At 41.1% G+C, this 20,973-nt stretch overlaps 5 protein-coding genes across 19 annotated transcripts in view; 4 read left to right on the forward strand and 1 right to left on the reverse strand.

Moving 5' to 3' along the window:
• LOC124213757 (dual specificity calcium/calmodulin-dependent 3',5'-cyclic nucleotide phosphodiesterase 1-like) overlaps positions 1 to 20,973 on the reverse strand; it is a 172,064-nt gene that overhangs the window by 48,372 nt on the left and 102,719 nt on the right. The window lies entirely within an intron of this gene.
• Positions 51 to 3,648, forward strand: LOC138190294 (alpha-glucosidase-like). The gene is made up of 9 exons (XM_046615368.1): positions 51 to 204; positions 498 to 653; positions 912 to 1,249; positions 1,351 to 1,476; positions 1,558 to 1,986; positions 2,119 to 2,374; positions 2,466 to 2,661; positions 2,865 to 3,011; positions 3,135 to 3,648. Exons 2-9 carry the CDS (start codon positions 503 to 505, stop codon positions 3,277 to 3,279), a joined length of 1,788 nt encoding a protein of 595 aa, XP_046471324.1. The 5' UTR covers positions 51 to 204; positions 498 to 502; the 3' UTR covers positions 3,280 to 3,648.
• On the forward strand, positions 4,306 to 11,847 carry LOC124213758 (alpha-glucosidase-like). Of its 6 annotated transcripts, none has more exons than XM_069134060.1 (9): positions 4,311 to 4,467; positions 4,573 to 4,752; positions 4,928 to 5,265; positions 5,364 to 5,489; positions 5,564 to 5,992; positions 10,725 to 10,980; positions 11,035 to 11,230; positions 11,333 to 11,479; positions 11,614 to 11,847. In XM_069134060.1, exons 2-9 carry the CDS (start codon positions 4,602 to 4,604, stop codon positions 11,756 to 11,758), a joined length of 1,788 nt encoding a protein of 595 aa, XP_068990161.1. In that variant the 5' UTR covers positions 4,311 to 4,467; positions 4,573 to 4,601; the 3' UTR covers positions 11,759 to 11,847. The 6 variants fall into 6 exon arrangements, with proteins under 6 accessions (XP_046471317.1, XP_068990161.1, XP_068990162.1 ...); XM_069134061.1 differs by having other exon boundaries at positions 4,597 to 4,752; XM_046615371.2 differs by lacking the exons at positions 4,311 to 4,467; positions 4,573 to 4,752; positions 4,928 to 5,265; positions 5,364 to 5,489; positions 5,564 to 5,992 and adding exons at positions 8,852 to 8,943; positions 9,236 to 9,388; positions 9,556 to 9,893; positions 9,983 to 10,108; positions 10,183 to 10,611.
• On the forward strand, positions 12,614 to 16,744 carry LOC124213762 (alpha-glucosidase-like). 2 transcript variants are annotated; one of them, XM_046615373.2, is made up of 9 exons: positions 12,614 to 13,088; positions 13,740 to 13,895; positions 14,029 to 14,366; positions 14,456 to 14,581; positions 14,645 to 15,073; positions 15,147 to 15,402; positions 15,477 to 15,672; positions 15,798 to 15,938; positions 16,040 to 16,744. In XM_046615373.2, the coding sequence occupies exons 2-9, from the start codon at positions 13,745 to 13,747 to the stop codon at positions 16,185 to 16,187; spliced, it is 1,785 nt and encodes a 594-aa protein (XP_046471329.1). In that variant the 5' UTR covers positions 12,614 to 13,088; positions 13,740 to 13,744; the 3' UTR covers positions 16,188 to 16,744. The 2 variants fall into 2 exon arrangements, with proteins under 2 accessions (XP_046471329.1, XP_046471328.1); XM_046615372.2 differs by lacking the exon at positions 12,614 to 13,088 and adding an exon at positions 13,297 to 13,402.
• Positions 18,194 to 20,769, forward strand: LOC124213759 (alpha-glucosidase-like). The gene is made up of 8 exons (XM_046615364.2): positions 18,194 to 18,362; positions 18,441 to 18,628; positions 18,805 to 19,080; positions 19,156 to 19,398; positions 19,457 to 19,642; positions 19,717 to 19,969; positions 20,076 to 20,430; positions 20,530 to 20,769. Exons 1-8 carry the CDS (start codon positions 18,209 to 18,211, stop codon positions 20,675 to 20,677), a joined length of 1,803 nt encoding a protein of 600 aa, XP_046471320.1. The 5' UTR covers positions 18,194 to 18,208; the 3' UTR covers positions 20,678 to 20,769.

Consider the following 20,973-nt stretch of genomic DNA (forward strand, 5'->3'; position numbering starts at 1 on the left):
CGGAAGATAATTGAAACGGTCAACGTACATTTGGTGTATCGAATCTGATAAACGTACCAACCGATATGCATATATAGAGGTGATCCGACGATCTTACCGCACAATGTGTAAGACCTAGTCCCTTCGACGGACTCGGTCGACGGTTTAACGTGGTTTCCTTTTTCGTTTTTTGGATACGCAGCGATACTGAGAAACTCACAAAAGGTACCAACCGTAGTTTCATCTGGTAATTAGGGATGGTGTTTTAATTCTACATCCCATAAATGAAGTTAAATCGAGATACACATGCTTTAGGGGGGTTCTGAATTTGAACAGACTTTGATATTTTGGGCAATGAAAATTAATCGACATTTATAGAGAAAGTCTTTTACACGGCATGTAGTAAGGTGATTATCACCTTTGCCTTTAAATTGTAAACAATTGTGAAGGGAAGTGCATTTACCTGAATTCCTATTCTTTTCGACAATTAATGACGTTAATGCCTTTTCACTAATTAGGAAAAATGAGGGGTGTGCTTGCTTTTGCACTGCTTGCTCTAACGGGCTTGAGCTCCGTTAATGCGGATTTAGACTGGTGGCAAACGATGTCGGTGTATCAAATTTATCCAAGAAGTTGGAAAGACAGTGACGGTGATGGTATAGGGGATCTTCCAGGTAAATATAAAGAATATTAAAAAGATTCTCCCGCATGCGGATCGTTTGAGGAAAATGCTTCTGGACATCTATGCAAATGGAATGTTGATTGGATTTGGTGATCGTAAAATCTCTTTAGTCTATTGATATTAAAACATGACATTATTTGGTGCAAAATAAGCACTGGTACTAGAAATTTTTCTCCCAATCAAACACAACAAGTAAGGATATTCAGTGCAAACGAAATTTTCGATCAAATATTTTTTACCCACTGTGTAGGAATCGAGAGTAAACTTCAGCATCTCGTCGACTCTGGTATCGACGCGTTTTGGACATCACCAATATATGAGAGTCCAATGGCAGATTTTGGTTACGATATTGCAAATTACACGAATATTGATTCGATATTTGGCACCCTGGAAGACTTTGACGATTTGGTAGCGACGGCGAAATCTCTCGGACTAAAAGTGATCATGGATTTAGTACCGAATCATTCGTCGGATGAACATCAATGGTTCACTAACAGTTTAGCGAGTATCGATCCCTACACGGATTACTATATATGGAAAAATGGTACCAAATTGGAGAACGGAACCATCGTTCCCCCCAACAATTGGGTAAGCGGTCCTCGAGGATTCGATTTGCTTTCATTATTATGTTATTGAAACGAGTAAGCGAGTACTTTAATTATACAAAAATGCATTCGTTTACTGTTCAGGTGAGTGTATTTGGTGGTTACGCCTGGAGTTGGAGATCAGAAAGGCAGGCTTACTATCTGCATCAGTTCGCTGAGGAGCAGCCTGACTTAAATTACAGAAACGAGTATGTTGTTCAGGAAATGAAGGTGAGTGGAAACAAGATATTGACTGGTGCATTAAGATCTGGTGAAACGGGCTTTGATATGAACGGTAACGTAAATTATTAGGATATCATCGAATTCTGGTTGGACAGGGGTGTCGATGGATTCCGAGTAGACGCTATTCCATATCTTTACGAAGATGAAAGTTTTCCGGATGAACCTCTCTCTGGAACAACTGACTCTCCGACGAACTACAGTTACACACTCCATTATTATACGCAAGATCAAGCGGAAACTTACGAGATGGTTGCTCAGTGGCGACAATTATTGGACGACTATTCTTTCAAGACCGACAATATTACGCGAGTACTAATGATGGAAGCTTACACGAACACGTCGCAGACCATGAAATTCTACGATTACGGAGCAAACTTTCCTTTCAATTTCGGGTTTATTAGCAATGTCGACGGCTCATCGACCCCGACGGAGATCAAAGAATTAGCCATCGACGAATGGCTTGACAATGTGCCCGATAATGGAACGTCAAACTGGGTGGTCAGTATATAATTTCAATTTACTCATATATAACATTGAAGATTCATCTCAGTCAAATCGATATTTTTCCATGTTAATTGACCGCGTTTTAGAACTACAGCAAAGCGTTGATTAATACGCCTCTGATTACAGATAGGAAATCACGACCAGAGTCGAGTGGCCAGTAGATACAGTCCGGAGCAAGTCGACGCGATGAACATGATCAACCTTCTCCTTCCCGGGGTCTCTGTCACTTATTACGGCGAGGAAATCGGTATGGAGGATCAATGGATATCTTGGGAAGATACTCAGGATCCGCAAGGTTGTGGTGCTGATGAAGACACGTATGAAGACTACACGCGAGATCCTAACAGAACACCGATGCAATGGGACGCAACGACTTCGGCTGGTAGGAATCGTTCTGAGAATAGCTAAACGTCAGACGCCTATTAAACTCACCAAACGACATTGACAATGATTTCACGTTACCTCCTTCACAGGATTCTCCACCAGCAATTCAACTTGGTTACCAGTGAACAGCAACTACCTGACTCTGAATCTCGCCGCTCAAATCGACGCTGATGTCTCCCATTACAAGGTGTTCCAAGAACTGACAACTCTGAGAAAAGAGTCAGTCATACAAGAAGGGACTGTCAACGTCCAGTTGTTAAACGATAACGTCATGGCTTTCTCAAGGTTAGTATTACGTCAATTGTCTTTCAAATTGTTATTTCCCTTTGTCTTCGCTTCCAAGTATCGAAGTCACTATTGACAAATCATTCGACCACGCTGCGAATAGACCCGACCGAAGCTTGTACATAAGGTGGAAAGATCGGTGGAAATAATAAATAATTCTCACTTATCAAGCCCGATGTATTAGATGCTCCAAATATTTGTAGGGAGCTGGAGTCATCTTCTGATAGCATAATGATCGTCGTGACCAACTTCGCCAATCATACGGAGATGATCAGCCTTGAAGCATTCGAAAACGCGCCCGACACTCTTGTTGTATCAATCGCCAGCATTGACTCAGACTTGACGGCAGGGTGAGCAATTGGATATTCCTGTTGTAACCACTCAGGTTTATGGTGTACACTACGAAAATGTATTTCTTTGAACACGGTTTTCCTAAACCCATTTATGACTTTTGTACTGGGCAATGTTCACAGGACCACAGTTTCCAAATCAAGCTTGGAAATTTCTGCCTTGGCTGGACTTGTTCTTCGTGCCAGTACTGCGAGCGGTGCCAGTGCGGTGGTTTCCAGTGGAGTTATCACACTTTTCATGGCAGTCTTAGCCAACCTCCGTTACTGAAATTTTCGTACTCTGTGTACTGAATAAACAGTGATTGAGTTTATTTCAACATATGTCAGTTACCTGGCGCCACAATGAACAGATCTAAGAGCTGCTTGAATAATTTGAGGAGTTGCTGATTTGAATCGTATGATCTTTCATTTGGGTGAATATTGAATAGCGTTGTCTATGGACCCAGAATTCAAGTCAAATTTCATCAAATATTTTCTGGAAAGCGATCATCGGTTGACTTGACTCCTTCTATTTGCACGTGTACATAAATCCATGTTTATGAAATCATGTTATGCATAAAATGTCAACCAACACATTTAGATTATTATTTCGGAGCGTGGCTCTTTAGCTTTAATTTGAATAAATTTATTTGCCTTATTTCAGGATACTTATTAACCAAACACCAAATAAAATTATACAGGTATTTGCCCTGTAATTTTCAACAATAAGCTCATGCCAGTAAAATATGCAAAATTTCAAATATTCAAGGCTAAAAGCTTCCTGTCTTTAAAAATTACGTTCTACAATTGTAATATGAGTAATTCAATTCGAGCACAAGTTTTATATTCATTATCGAAAATTATCTTGCAATAAAAAATGGAAATCAAATAATAGAAAGAAGAAATAAAAAATCAAATACGAATTCAGCTGCTTACCGACAGCTCGATATAGAACCACATGATCCTTTCATCTAAAAACGATCCCTGATCTCTTTGGCAATCTCTATCGACGCCTTGACCACGATTACTTCGTTATTATTTATTTTGTTTTATTTTTTTCACCAAATCTAACTTCAATTTTTATTCAATGTTGTTATCAGTTATGGAAAAACACTTAGAGATATCGACCAGCTGACACCGGGTGTCCATTAATAATCTAATGATTTGGACCAATCGGAGTTTAGCGAAAATTCGACGGTCTTGATCGACAGTCCAACGCAGATAACTCTGTTATCGATTGCCTCTTGACTTTTTTTTTTTTTTGAACCTCATTTACTCTTTTACTTTTCATTAATCTGTCGGGGCAGGGCACTTGAAGATATCGAATCACAGACGGCGTTATAAACTATTTTAATTGGTTAATTTTCGGAGATTTCTAACTGTAGAGTCTCTGAGATGGCGCGACCAAAGTTCAAAATGTGAGCGTGGCTGTGATTGTTTGCGATTTGAATCAGTCTCAATCGTTTCGGCAGAGAAGGTAAATCAATATTCAATACGGAGTTTTTTATAGTACTAAAATGAGTTTTTATCTTTACTTCCATTCGATAAGAAATGACGTTTCGAATTTCAAACATTACGATAGGGTGTAATCGTTCGTGTGAACTAGGAAAGATGCGCGGTGTCCTCGTTTTTGCGCTGCTTGCTCTTACGAGCTGGAGCTCCGTTAATGCAAACTTAGACTGGTGGCAGACCATGGCATTGTACCAAATTTATCCGAGAAGTTTCAAGGATAGTGACGGTGATGGAATAGGAGATCTAGCAGGTAACAATCGGAAAGAGCGAACTTTCCACCATCAAGTTTCTTTCATTAGCTTTTATTCCGAAAACGACGTTTAAGATTTTTGAAATAATCCAACAGCTTGGCCGTTAAAAATTGGACCAAGCAAGGTTCAGTTCAAAGAAAATTCCCAATCACTTGTTAACCACTATCTATTCAGGGATCGAGAACAAATTGCAGCATCTCGTTGACACTGGTATTGACGCGGTCTGGATATCACCATTTTACGAGAGTCCCATGGTAGATTTCGGATACGATATTTCAAATTTCACCGCTATTGATCCAATATTCGGTACGATGGATGACTTCGACAATCTGGTAGCGATGGCTAAATCCCTCGGGCTGAAAGTGATCATGGACTTGGTACCGAATCATTCGTCGGATGAACATGAATGGTTCATTAACAGTTTGGCGAGCATTGATCCCTACACGGATTACTACATTTGGATGAACGGTACTGAACTGGAAAACGAAACCATTGCTCCTCCTAACAACTGGGTAAGTTGTTCCCGAGGATGTGGATTGCTTTAGATGATTTCATTGGTCGAATGAATATACCAGTGCTTCCGTAATACGAGAATGAATTGATTGTTCAGGTGAGTGGCTTTGGTGGATACGCCTGGACGTGGAGAGTCGAAAGGCAAGCCTACTACCTTCACCAGTACACTGAAGAGCAGCCTGACCTAAATTACAGAAACGAATACGTTGTTCAGGAGATGAAGGTAAGCGCGTTCTAGACATAAGAAAATTAGGATTTGATGAACCGGGATTTGACACGAATCGTTGAAATTTTTAGGATATCATGGAATTCTGGCTGGACAGGGGCATCGATGGTTTCAGAGTCGACTCCATAATGACTCTTTTCGAAGACGCAACATTCCCGGACGAACCTCTCTCCGGGACAACTGATGACCCGACGGATTACGATTACTTACTTCACTATTATACACTAGATCAAATCGAAACTTACGAGATGGTTGCTCAGTGGCGTGAGCTTTTGGATGACTATGCTTTCAAGACGGACAATGTCACGCGGATCATGATGACAGAAGTTTACTCAAATTTGTCGATGACCCTGCTTTACTACGATTATGGAGCACACTTTCCGTTCAATTTCCGATTCATTCGAAGTGTTGACAGCTCGTCAACGGCACAGGAGGTCAAAGAATTAGCCATTGACGCTTGGCTGGATAATCTACCCGGTAATGCAACGGCGGACTGGGTGGTTGGTGCATTTCAATTTACAAATATAATCTCAAGTAACGGCTTATGAAATGTTGAGGTTGAAGCCAATTATAAAAGGTCGTAAAATAGTGTCAACGGGCCACAGAAGGCGTCATAATTCCGCGGTACGATATAAATAGATTTGTTCACCTCTGGTTTTAGATGGGAAATCATGACAACAGTCGAGTCGCTAGCAGATACACTTCAGAGCAAGTTGATGCGTTGAACATGATCAATCTCCTCCTTCCTGGAGCCTCGGTAACCTATTACGGTGAAGAAATCGGTATGGAGGATCAATGGATATCCTGGGAGGACACGGTGGATCCACAGGCTTGTAACCAGGACGAGGACTCGTACGAGTCGTATTCGCGAGACCCTGCGAGAACTCCGATGCAGTGGGATGCGACGACTTCAGCTGGTAAAAAACACTTGGAGTTACAATGTCAATGATTTTACACGATTCCCTTCACAGGATTCTCGACCAATGAGTCGACGTGGCTACCAGTAAACAGCAACTACCTCACTCTGAATCTCGCCGCTCAAATCGACGCTGATGTCTCCCATTACAAGGTGTTCCAAGACCTGACAACCCTAAGAAAAGAGACAGTCATACAAGAAGGGACTGTCAACGTCCAGTTGTTGAGCGACAACGTCATATGTTTCTCCAGGTTAGCATTACTTAGAATGTCTGCCAGATTGTGGTTTCTTTCAGTATTATTATCAATATCTGATAGTTATGTTGAGAATCACATCACCCTGAATCATTTCAGGGAGCTGGAATCATCCAGTGAAGATGCAGTTTTTGTCCTGACCAACTTCGCAAATAATACGGAAACGGTTAGCTTAGATGTTTTCGAAAATGCTCCTGACAGTCTAGTCGTTTCCATCGCTAGTGTTAACTCAACATTGACTGCTGGGTAAGCAGTTGAATATATTTCAACACTTTTTTTTTATCACTAACCTGTGCAGATCTTCTATCTTAAGACGTTGGTTATTACTATTTTTCCTTCTTCCGTAGCACTGCAGTTTCCCGCAACAGCGTTGACGTCCCTGCCTATGCAGGACTTGTTCTTCGTGCTAGTACTGAGAGTGATGCCAACGTCCTCATCTCCAGTACAAAAATCACGCTTTTCATGGCATTCCTTGTCTACCTTTGGATTTGATGATTCTTAAACTTTTCAATTCAAATTATCATTTATCTGGCCCTCAGGACAGGAAAATTTGAATAAACTGACTTATTGAATTGAAAATTTTTTATTACCACTGCAACACATGCACTGCAATCCCCAAAGAGCTTCCAATGTTATGAAAACTTTATTTTCAGTATTCTAGTTCTTGTTGTAGCTGGCCGATCAGTTGCGAAAAACCACCAGATGTTACGGAACATCTCACAGACGGTATTGATCACTATTACAACTAGGTTAGATTTTGAGGTGTATCCTCGTGAAATCTGTAAAATGCTTCCGAACGGAGCTCAAGGCTTAGGAGCATTATGACGGTGCGAAATTTGAAGTATTTTCGGGAAAACAAAAAAAAGGACATTCGATAACGTTTTATTTATCGATTATTCATCGAGTAACTGGTATCTGTATCGATGTTTTACTGACGATATTGATTGTTCAAGCTTCAAACGGCTAAAAAAACGTCTTTTGTTAAAATTTTCTTCTTCCTTTTGTTCATCAGTGATATCGTAAACACGTGGGTCTTAATTAGCAAAGATTAAAGGTGACCTGGTCCTCGCGTTACTTAGTCTAACAAGCTGGAACTCCGTTAATGGGGATTTGGGCTGGTGAAAAACGACGACATTGTATGAAATTTATCCGAGAAGTAGGATGGACAATGGCGTCGGTTCAACGGTAAATTTTGAAGGTCAATATAAAAATGGAAAAACGATTCATCAATAATTTTATGAATTTATCTCGGTATAAAAACCAATATTAATATCATGTGTGATTTTGCGAAAAAAATATCCTCACTTTAAGAATGATTCACTACCAAAACTAAGATTTTCTTTTCACTAACGATCTGTATGGTGATCATTTAATAGGATTGACATTTCAGAAAGCAGATTGGAACTTTCTGTCTATACCGTAATTGTTTGACGCACCACCATCGAGAGTTATGCCACCAACATCGTTCCCAGTGGAGTCATTGCGTTGTTTATATTATGGTGGTTTTGGCTTACTTTCTGCTCTGAAGGTTTTGTCTTCCGATGAGTCAGCGAATCAGTTTGGTTTCCCATGGTTTAGTTCTTTTCTACACCGCATTATTCACTTTCAATATTTTCATCATTCATGTGCAACAATGTCCCATAATTGATCACGTTACTCAAAATCTCAAACAATTGCAAGGGACTTGATTCGACAAATCTAACTAATTTCAATTCAGTCCAAAACTCACACCAATTTTATTGAACATGTAGTTGCAGGCAATATTTAGTTGACCGTTGATATTCAAAAGTCTCTATTTATTCATGTTTACGTGACTTGACTCAATTCTGTTGTTTTGTTTTACGGTAAAATATTATTACCAAAAAAAAAAACAAAAAAAAAACGGTTCTGTATTATTCCGAATAAGGCATCAACGTCATGAATGGCCTGTAATTATCATCAAATCAATGTCGAAGCATTCTTGTTCACTACATTCTGCACTTGAATTATCTTTCGATCTACAAAACCATATTAGATCCTAATTCTTTGATTATACCATATTTCGATTGAGTACAGCTAGGTATCAACGTGCTATCAATCTCTATCCAAGAGCAAAGATATGGAAAACTTTGGTTTAGATTCGGTGTTGAGAGTTTGATGGAAATCTGATGCCTGCTCGACGGCATCTATATATAGAGGTACCGTGATCCTGTCGCACAAAAATTTCGGCCTAGTCTCTTCGACAGACTGGGTCAGCGGTCCGACACGGGTCAATTTTCTTTTTTTTTTTCCACCTCTCGAAGTAAGTACTTAATGGTATTAAAACACCCACATGATGTGCTAATTGATATTTAAATTATGTGAAACGTTTCTGACCAAATTGAAAGGTATGAAATAAAGAGGTTAAACACGGGAAATGATTTTGAATCGTGCGGGGAATTGTTTACCCGAGCAATTTACTCAGTACTTGACGTCCAATTTGATGTGTTTAAGGATTAATTAATAGTTCATTGTCAGTTGAATTACTGTTATTCTTGTATTCTTTATTTCCTGGGAATTGATAATATCGTTAACGTGTGTGTTTCGATTAGCAGAGATGAAAGGTGTTCGAATCCTTTTACTCGTGGCTCTCGCGAGCTGGAGCTCCGTTAATGCAGATTTAGAATGGTGGCAAACGACGTCAGTGTATCAAATTTATCCGAGAAGTTGGAAAGATAGCGATGGCGATGGAATAGGCGATCTACCAGGTGAATATTTTGATCGAAAAGTAGAATCAAATGTTTCTGAATACATGCGCAGAAATTGATATTAATGCTGCTCTGATTTTCTAACGAAAAATTTGATATCGATCGACAAATATAACGAGGTGGTAAATACTCGACGATCCACTAATTATTATCGACCGTCTGTCCAGGTATCGAGAGCAAACTGCAGCATCTCGTCGACTCTGGTATTGACACATTTTGGCTTTCCCCGATTTACGAGAGTCCCATGGTGGATTTTGGATACGATATTTCAAACTTCACGTCGATCGATCCAATATTCGGGACGATGGATGACTTTGACAACCTGGTAGCGACGGCCAAGTCCCTCGGACTAAAAGTGATCATGGACTTAGTACCGAATCATTCGTCGGATGAACATGAATGGTTCGTCAAAAGTTTGGCGGGCACTGAACCCTATTCGGATTACTATATATGGCATAATGGTACCGAGTTGGAAAATGGAACTATTACTGTTCCCAATAACTGGGTAAGTTATCGTTGTGAATTAATTTTGTCTCCGATGATCCCGTCACTGAATCAAAGACAAGAGAATGCATTTGCTTCACTCGATTTTAGATCAGTTTCTTTGGTGGTTCCGCTTGGACATGGAGTTCGGCAAGACAGGCTTATTACCTTCATCAGTACACCGAAGAGCAGCCTGACCTTAATTACAGAAACGAATACGTTGTTCAGGAGATGAAGGTGAGCGAGTTCAAGACATAAGAAAGTCAGGATTTGATAAACCGAGATTTGACACGAACCGTTGAAATTTTTAGGACATCATTGAATTCTGGCTGGACAGGGGCATCGATGGTTTCAGAGTCGACACCATAATGACTCTTGTCGAAGACGCATCATTCCCGGACGAACCTCTCTCCGGGACAACCGATGATTCCACGGATCACGATTACTTACTTCACTATTATACGGAAGATCAAATCGAAACTTATGAGGTGGTTGCTGAGTGGCGCGAGCTTTTGGATGACTATGCTTTCAAGACGGACAATGTCACGCGGATCATGATGATGGAAGCTTACTCAAATTTGACAATGACCCTGCTTTACTACGATTATGGAGCACATTTTCCATTCAATTTCCGATTCATTCGAAGTGTTGACAGCTCGTCAACAGCACAGGAGGTCAAAGAATTAGCCATTGACGCATGGCTGGATAATCTACCCGATAATGCAACGGCGGACTGGGTGGTTGGTACATTTCAATTGAAAAATATATCGTCCTAAAATTTTGTTAACGAGCTATAGTGGGCGTTATTGGTCCACGGTACTATGAATATTGATTCGTTCATCTTTGCTTGCAGTTGGGAAATCACGACAACAGTCGAGTCGCCAGCAGATACACTCCGGAACAAGTTGATGCGTTGAACATGATCAATCTCCTCCTTCCCGGAGTATCGGTAACCTATTATGGTGAGGAAATCGGTATGGAGGATGAATCGATATCCTGGGAGGACACGGTTGATCCACAGGCTTGTAACCAGGACGAGGACTCGTACGAATCGAATTCGCGAGATCCTGCGAGAACTCCGATGCAATGGGATACGACGACTTCAGCTGGTAAGAAATACGTGGCGGTACAATGTCAATGATTTTACACGATTCCCTTCACAGGATTCTCGACCAATGAGTCGACGTGGCTACCAGTAAACAGCAACTACCTCACTCTGAATCTCGCCGCTCAAATCGACGCTGATGTCTCCCATTACAAGGTGTTCCAAGACCTGACAACCCTAAGAAAAGAGACAGTCATACAAGAAGGGACTGTCAACGTCCAGTTGTTGAGCGACAACGTCATATGTTTCTCCAGGTTAGCATTACTTAGAATGTCTGCCAGATTGTCGTTTCTTTCAGTATTATCATCAATATCTGATAGTTATGTTGAGAATCACATCACCCTGAATTATTTCAGGGAGCTGGAATCATCCAGTGAAGATGCAGTTTTTGTCCTGACCAACTTCGCCAACAACACGGAAACGGTTAGCTTAGATGTTTTCGAGAATGCTCCTGACAGTCTAGTCGTTTACATCGCCAGTGTTAACTCAACATTGACTGCTGGGTAAGCAGTTGAATACTTTTCAACCCTGGTTTTGATCATTAAGCTGTGCAGCTTCACCGTTATTCCGTTTGAAAACCTTATCGATCTCCTAACTTAAGTTATTGGTTTGTACTATTTGTTTTTTTTTTCCGTAGCACTGCAGTCTCCCGCAGTAGCGTTGAAGTCTCTGCCTATGCAGGGCTTGTTCTTCGTACTAGTACTGACAGTAGTGCCAACGTCCTCATCTCCACTGCAACACTCACGCTCTGCATGGCATTCCTGGTGTCTCTCCAGTTTTGATGAATTTATAACTTCTAAGACTAAATTATTATTCCTCATAGTACTCAGAACAGGAAAATTTTAATAAATCGATTTGTCAAATTGTAAAATTTCTATCACCACTCTGACTGAATTTCCATCAAACTTTGAAGAGTTTTCAAGATAATTTTTCAAAAATTTACACAAAGTGATAAATTAATCAGAATGAACATATTAGTCACTTGAAGTGACACACTGATATAAGACATCGAAATTTCTAAAATCCTACCATAGTCCAACTCGAGGGGACAACCACTATTCCTATCTATTTCAAGATTCACAGATAGAGAATACACGGTGATTTGCCAATGCCAAATGGTGAAACATATAGTCTATTCATCGTACTTGATCGGCCGTCTAGCGAAGCGTTTTCTTATCAAAATTCAATTTTTAGTATAACAGTTCCTTTTGTAGTCGGCCAATCAGCTGCAAGATAAAACCAGATGATACGAACCAGCTTGCAGAAGCTATTGGTTATTGTTTGAACTCGATATAATTTTTAGTCGCATACTCGTGAACTATGTAAAATCGGCATCAATATTCTGACGTTTTGATATATGAAGAATTTTCAATCGTTTTTGGCCAAGGGAAAGAAAAAAATTTACGTTCGACAACGTTTTTTTTTTTATACGGTTATTTACCGAGTGATTGGAATCTGTGTCGTTGTATCACTGACGAGATTGATTGTTCAAGCTTCGAACGACTGAAAAGAGACCGCCTTGTGTCGAAATTTTCTCTTTCCTTTTGTGCATTAGTGATATCGTTGACATGTGGGTCTTAATTAGGAGAGATTAAAGATATCCTGGTCTCTGCTTTGCTTGGTCTAACGAGCTTGAGCTCTGTTAGTGGGTATTTAGACTGGTGAAAAGCGATGACATTGCCACTACCAGCAAAAGCTACTTACGGCGGTTTTTGATTACTTTTGATTTTGATGCTTTAGAATTCCGAAGAGTTAACAAATGAGTTTAATACACGATAGTTTAGTATTTCCGTACACCGCATTGAACATTATCAATATTTTCATCATCCATGTACGCAACAAGGCACCATAATTAATCATTTCATTTAAAATTTTAATCAATGGCTATTGTCTCAATTTAACTAATCCATCAAAATCTAATGCAGTCCAAAACTCATGGAAATTTGATTAAACACATAATTGTAAACAATGACCAATTCACTGGCAGTATTTAGAAGTGTTTATTCATCTATCTTTATGTGACTTGATTCAATTTTACTGTCTTGTTTTATCGTACAATTTTATTGTGATACCGAGAGAAACGATTATATATTGTTTCGAATAAGGAATAAGGTAAGTTCACATTATTCGGAACTAAAATTATTTTTCAATCCAGAAAATCATGTTAGATTGTGATTTTTTGTATTATGTAATTTGATTAACTACAGCTATGTCTCAACGCGCTATCGAGTATTATCCGAGTGCAAAGATAAAAGAAATTATGGTCAGGATCCGGTGTTGGGAGTTTGATAAAAATCTCTCTGTTCGCCGATATTTATATATAGAGGCACCGTGATTACGTTACGAAAAAGTTAGGCCTAGTCTCTTCGACAGACTGGGTCAGCTGTCCGACACCGATTGCTTTGTAATCAATTTTTTGTTACCAGGTGAGATTTTTTTTTTTTTATTCCCCGAAGTGAGTACGTAAAAATATTGAACGGCCTACATAACGTGTCAATAATTACTTCAAGTAGATACTACCTACGGGGTTTTATTCCTAAATTATCTAAACCGTGTCCGAACAAATTTAGGGGTATGAATTGAAAATATTCAAGCACCTGAATTGATTTTGAATCATTTGTGGAAGGGATCATTGATCGTCTACTATAGACAGTAATTTGTACAGTACTTGACGGCCGTTTGAACAAGTTTACGTATGAAATAATAGTTTATTTGAAGTATGTACTCTTATTCTTATTGTTTCAACGCTTGTGTTTTAATCAGGAAAGATGAGAGGTCTTCTAATTCTTTCACTCCTGGCTCTGACGAGCTGGAGTTCGGTTAACGCAGATTTGGACTGGTGGCAAACGGCGTCAGTTTATCAAGTTTATCCGAGAAGTTGGATGGACAGTGACGGCGACGGGATAGGAGATATACCAGGTAGATATTATGAACAAAAAATAATCTCTAGTCAATTTTCCAAGCTTTTATGCAAATTTCGAAATTGACCGATAAAAATAACGAGGTGGTAAATTCCTGATGATTCGTTAATTATTATCGACTGTCTCTCCAGGTATCGAGAGCAAACTGGAGTATCTCGTCGACACTGGTATCGACACATTTTGGATGTCTCCTGTTTACGAGAGTCCCATGGTAGATTTTGGATACGATATTTCAAACTTCACGTCTATCGATTCAATATTCGGAACGATGGATGACTTTGACAACCTGGTAGCGACGGCCAAGTCCCTCGGACTAAAAGTGATCATGGATTTAGTACCGAATCATTCGTCGGATGAACACGAATGGTTTATCAAAAGTTTGGCGGGCATCGATCCCTACACGGATTACTACATATGGCACAATGGTACAGAGTTGGAAAATGGAACTATCACTCGTCCTAACAACTGGGTAGGTTATTACCGCTGATTAAATTTGTCTCTGACGATCCAATCGGTGAATCAAATACACGAGAATACCTTCGCTTTACTGCATTTCAGATCAGCTACTTTGGTGGTTACGCCTGGACTTGGAGTTCGGAAAGGCAAGCCTACTACTATCACAAGTTCACCGAAGAACAGCCGGACCTGAATTACAGAAACGAATTAGTTGTCCAGGAGATGAAGGTGAGCGATCAAGAGACGATTACCCAAAAATCATCATTCGATTAATCGCTTCCAACTTTCCAGGATATAATAGAATTCTGGTTGGACAGAGGCGTCGACGGTTTTCGAGTCGATGCAGTCGACACTCTTTTCGAGGATGAAACCTATCCGGACGAACCTCTTTCCGGGCTGACTGACGATCCAACGGATTACGATTACACTCTCCACTATTACACAATGGCTCAAGACGAGACCTACGAGATGGTGACCCAGTGGCGCACTTTACTGGACGATTACGCATTCAAGACAGACAACGTAACGAGAATAATGATGATGGAAACTTACGAGAACGTAACGCAAGTAATGAAATTTTACGACGCTGGAGCGCATTTTCCATTCAACTTTTTCCTCATCATGAACGTCAACGGCTCCAACACCGCATCGGAAATCAAGGAATTGGCGATTGATGAGTGGTTGGACAACTTACCCGATAACGTAACGTCGGACTGGGTGGTTAGTAGATTTAAATTTTCCAATATAACGAGTCCCGCGTGAAATTCATTGATTCGGTAATCCCTGGTCGCAGATAGGAAATCACGATAGAAAACGCGTAGCTACCAGATACAGTTCGGAGCAAGTCGACGCGATGAACATGATCAATCACCTTCTGCCTGGAGTCTCTGTCACCTATTACGGTGAGGAAATCGGTATGGAGAACCTGTGGATATCATGGGAAGATACGCAGGATCCGTGGGCTTGTAACCAGGATGAGGACACTTACGAATTGTACTCGCGAGATCCTAACAGAACCCCGATGCAATGGGATGCTACTACTTCAGCCGGTAAGAAATACTCCCGAGTTGTTTTACCTTTCCGATCACCGAGCTGATTTAATTACTCGTCCATCGCTTCGCAGGTTTTTCCACCAACGAGTCGACGTGGTTACCGGTCCACAGCAACTACCTTACCCTGAATCTCGCCGCTCAATTGGAGGCCGAAGTTTCCCACTACAAAGTCTACAAAGCGTTGATTAGCCTGAGACAAGAGTCAGTAATTCAAGAAGGATCGGTAAACGTTCAACTGTTGACCGATAACGTCATGGCTTTCTCAAGGTTAGAATCTACCCCAATGACCATCGAATGATCCCGTTGTTCGGTCTCTGATGACGGTACCAAAGCCACCATGAATCTCAGGTGGCAATTTATTCTGTTGTACTGTAACGAATTCCGTTCCTCAGGGAGCTTGATGGATCCGATCCAGTGATTGTCGTGACGAACTTCGCGAACTACACGGAAACGGTCAGTCTAGATGTGTTCGAGAACGCGTCCGATAATATGGTGGTTTCTATAGCCAGTATAAACTCGGAACTGACTGAAGGGTGAGTGATTGATTATATCGCAACCACAGAGAATTTGATATCGAGCGCGTTCCCGCGTTCCAAAACTTGATATTCTCTGTAATATTTTGATGCTTTGACAGAACCGCGGTTTCGAGAAGCAGTGTTGAAATCTCAGCCCTTTCTGGTATCGTTTTGCGAAGTGGTACAGACAGCGGTGCCAACGCCATTCTATCGAGTGCATTCTTCACTCTACTAATGGCAGTCCTTGCTCGCTCAATTCGCTGCTGATTCAAACACCTCGATGAATGTAATCGCCTCGCTTAGTTCATCGTATCGTAACCGTTGCGATCACATCATCCTCACTTACGAGGTTTGGTTGTAGAATATTAGTATCGTCGTTGTCATCGTCGAATGTTGAGGCGATTGTTATCCGTTCAGGTTATCGTTAATTGGAACGAATCGAAAAATCGGTTATTGGCTAATCGGAATCTGGAGGGCACAATAAAAAAAAAAAAAAATACCGAGGAATCGTGTATTTTAAGTTGTAAAAATTATCTAAATTTATCAAAAACTATTTTTCGTTTAATTCAATTCAGTATTGTGTGTCTGATAAGATTAGCCAAAGATCGTTGATCGCTCAGCGAATATGATGAAACACCCAAGCGTTGCAGAATGCGACATAAACATGTACATATAATAGCAATAAGATTACATAAGGTATATTACCCTACAAGATAATACAATACTCGAAGTTATCACGAGCTACATCGAAAATGTAATTTGTATTGAAATTGTGCTTGTAAGAAAATAAATCTAAAACACTTCTTTCACCAATTCAGACAGAAGTTAATCGGGGTTTTTATTTTCAGTCGAAATGATTGAGGAAAAGTATCAACTTATTCAGAGAAACGTGTTCAACATTTCAATGGAAAACATTGTTCAGACTTTTGCGGTAATTTACAAAAGTTTAATTTTTTACGTATCTTGATTCGAAGACGAGAGTTAAAATAAACGTTCACTGCTAGATTGTAGATAGGCTTCAAAAAGGACAGGATCTGCGGTACGATCCGGTTGAAAATTTTATCACGTGCGTACAGGTATGTGAAATATATGCGTAACGTGAATAAAGTGTTGAAATGAAATTTCTTTCTTGCCCTAGTAACAAGATGGACACGAAGGAGGAGGGGGTCAGTCAAGGATAAAATTTACCAGCGAATGAAAAGAAGAAAAGATGAAAATATGTCCGGAATTCAATAACAGCATTCTTGTCGTCGCTCGACGTTTGACCGTCGCGTAGGCGTCGGTTCGTTTACCGAAACTCGAGGGGTTGTCGGGAAACTTTGTCGACTTCAACGGGCGAAGGATCGAAAATAAGAGAGATAAACGGAAAACGGTAAATTCGACGACAGCTAAGGATCGGAAGTGCCTCGGCGGTTTTGTTTAACCATATTGAAGATGCCTCACGCGTGTAGTAAAATTGTAAAATCAAGGTTTATTATAAAAGTAGAGTTCAAGCAAGTCGAGTTGAATTTCGTTAAAAAAATCTCTTCCCAACGAGGCAAGGTGTTATACGCATTAAAATTCAAATTTAAATATCGTAACTTCGGTTAGCGATAACTTTAGAAAAATTAGTTTCTTGTTTCAGTTTTTTAATACCAAAGTCGACCCGGTCGTCCAATTTTGTTTAATCAATTATTATTGATTTACAGGGATTTCTGGTGAAAAAGTTATCTAAAAATGTTGGAGCAATGTAATTTCTCTGAAGTGATCATAGCGCCGTTTTTTCAACCGATATTCATGGGCTTCTTATTTTGTTCTATTCCAATAAAATACGTACTGTTTTGATGAAATTCAACGCAACTGTCTAAGATCGCAACTTTAGAATGGTTATAGTTCATCACTTTTCGCATAAAAAATATCTTCAACCGTGTTTTGTACAACATCCGAGGTCCTCGCAATGCAAAACGGATTAATAAACGCGACCGAGCGCGCAGTCAAGTTCGTTCGTACAGTTTGATAAGTGTTTTTACGCGATTTCAACACTATCGCATACACCGAGCGAGCAATAAATGGCTGTGAATTTTTCTTTAAAAGTGCAGTATCGTTATCTCGTGAACGTTTTTCCACTGAATGGCTATGTTTGCCATTGGGTGATATTATCGCTGGTGCATGGCAATCACAGTTTCACAATTTTAAAAAAGGGATTACTGGTAGGGAATTTTTACCAAGCCTCCGGTAATCAAGCTGCACCCAGAGACTTCGAGGTATAAATGGAACGCGACGAGAAGGGCGTGCACAGTGTGTCAACGATGGGGTGCCTGCATGCCGTTCTCTTCTTGTCTCTCGGTTCCCTAGTTGTCGGGGAAATAACGAACAAGGGATGGTGGAAGGACACGGTCTTCTATCAAATCTACCCCCGAAGTTTTATGGACTACAACGGAGACGGCGTCGGTGACCTAAAAGGCAAGAATGAAACTCAATCCTTGTCCCAAAGTGAAAATAATCCCTGACTAACAGTCCTCCAATAATTCCACGTTAAAGGCATCACGTCGAAGCTCGAGCACTTTGTCGACGCTGATATCGGAGCGGTGTGGATATCACCGATATACACGAGTCCCATGGTGGACTTCGGGTATGACATAGCAAATTTCCGGGAGATAGATCCGATCTTTGGTAACCTCGCCGACTTCCAGGCACTCACTGCCAAGGCCAAGCAGCTGGGAATCAAGGTCAGCTTTATGCCGGACGATAAGATCCGAGGAGACGTAGTTCCGTCAAGCATGAACAAGTATCCAGCGCAAAAATCGAGATGCACAATTAGCTGGAGACGTCTTCTCGAGACCTGCCATCTGGGCACCAACCTTTTCTCGTCCTCAACTTTACCCTGAAGGTTTTTTGACCGCAGGTGATCCTCGACTTTGTTCCGAACCACACCTCGGACGAGCACGAATGGTTCGAGAAGAGCGTGCAAGGTATTGCTCCCTATGACAAGTATTACGTATGGCGAGATGGCACAGTTGATGATGACGGTACTCGATTGCCACCCAACAACTGGATTAGCGTCTTCAGCGGCCCGGCATGGACGTTCAACGAGCAGAGGGGACAGTGGTACTTTCACCAGTTCGCCGAACAGCAACCCGATCTGAACTATTTCAACACGTTGGTGCAGTCGGAAATGAAGGTCGTTGAGGTTATCTAAAATCTGGCAAAACGCTCGGTCAGACTTTGAGATTACCATTGATTTCGGCCGTTGCAGAATGTGCTGAGCTTCTGGTTGAGCCTAGGAGTCGATGGTTTCCGAGTGGACGCCGTGCCGCATCTGGTCGAGGTTGAGGACCTCACAGACGAACCACTGAGCAACACGCCGGGAGTGAATCCGAACGACTATCCGTACTTGGACCACATTTACACCAAGGACCACGAGCTCACCTACCAGATAATTAAGGAGTGGAAGGATCTGCTCGACGATTACGCGGACAGTACGAACACCGACGAGAAGGTAGGTGGAAGAATTGGCGCTAATTGAGCTTCATTACCGACCCGCTTCGCCGTTCTAGGTGTTGATGACCGAGGCGTACACGGATCTGCCCAACACCATGAGGTACTACGACTGCGGGGTCCAAATCCCGTTCAACTTCAAGTTCATAATGGAAATCAGTAACGACTCGACAGCCGTGGACTACAAGAACGCGATAGACACTTGGCTGGACAACATGCCGAAGACGGGAGTGGCTAATTGGGTCGTGAGTGAATGTTTTTCCGAACCGATTTTCGTATCGATCTTCAATCGAATTTAATTTCCTCCGCTCTCTTGCAGATGGGTAATCACGACCGCAGTCGAACAGCCTCTCGATTTCCGGATCGAGCCGATCAAATGACGATGCTGGCGATGATACTACCCGGGGTCGCGGTCACCTACAACGGCGAGGAAATCGGCATGACCGACACTTGGATATCCTGGGCTAACACGCAAGACCCCCAGGCCTGTAATACCGATCCCGATCGCTACGAAGTTCATTCCCGCGATCCAAACCGATCACCGTTCCAGTGGGACGCTACAAAGAACGCAGGTTAATTGATTTCTCAATTTATCGTCATACGATTTTTCAATCGATTATTCAACCGATCACCGACCGATCTCCAGCCGATTTCTTACCGATTTTCACCCTAATGCAGGTTTTTCGACCAGTGCAACTACTTGGATACCGGTCAACAGCAATTACCTTGTGTTGAACTTGAAGCAGGAGAAACAGGACCTGATTTCTCATTACAAGGTTTACCAAGCGCTGACGAAGCTCAGAAAGAAAACGGTGCTCAGAGAGGGTGAATACGAGGTGAAGATCGTGAACAATCAGGTGCTTGCCGTGATTCGTACGCACGTTGAAGGAGGTGTTACTGAGAAAGTGATACTTTTGATAAACTTCGACAATAGTGTCGGGAAGACCGTCGATTTAACGGCGTCAAGTATTGCCGATAAATCGGCAAAGACGAGCGTCTACACGTCAAGCGTTCAGTTCAGAACCACCGTCGGGTAAGCTGTGGATATCTTATTTCGGTCCTTCTTTTCATACTAACCTAGTTTCCCGTTCACTCACGATTATTTTCGCAATTGTGTTTTTTTTTCTCACAGCGCTGAAATCGACGCTACGAAGATTCAACTTCCGGCTAAGGCGTCGATCGTTCTGCTCTCTCGCAGTGGTGCTGCCCACATAACCGGTAGTATTTTCTTAACGATTTTCGCCCTCGTCATTAAACACTTCCTCATACAAAGCGATTGAAAATTGTGAATCGCAAGGAGAGACAATTATTTTTTCTCTATTCATCGTCAAATGGGAATCCCGATGAAGACTAAAAGTGCGTAACCATACAAGTCGTAATATAAATTTTGTACATACACGCGTCTTAGGAAATATTATTTGGTAAGAAAAAAAAAAAATCATCGCGTATCGATAATACATGACAACGCTTTGATGTAGACGACTTTCATTCGCTAACAATTCCCCCCCCCCCCACTAATCACGATATTACCACAGGATGTATTTGCTGACGAAATTTCATTTGAGTCAATAATAAT

The sequence above is a fragment of the Neodiprion pinetum genome, chromosome 3 (assembly GCF_021155775.2).
Source record: "Neodiprion pinetum isolate iyNeoPine1 chromosome 3, iyNeoPine1.2, whole genome shotgun sequence".
Taxonomy (NCBI): Eukaryota; Metazoa; Arthropoda; class Insecta; order Hymenoptera; family Diprionidae; genus Neodiprion; species Neodiprion pinetum.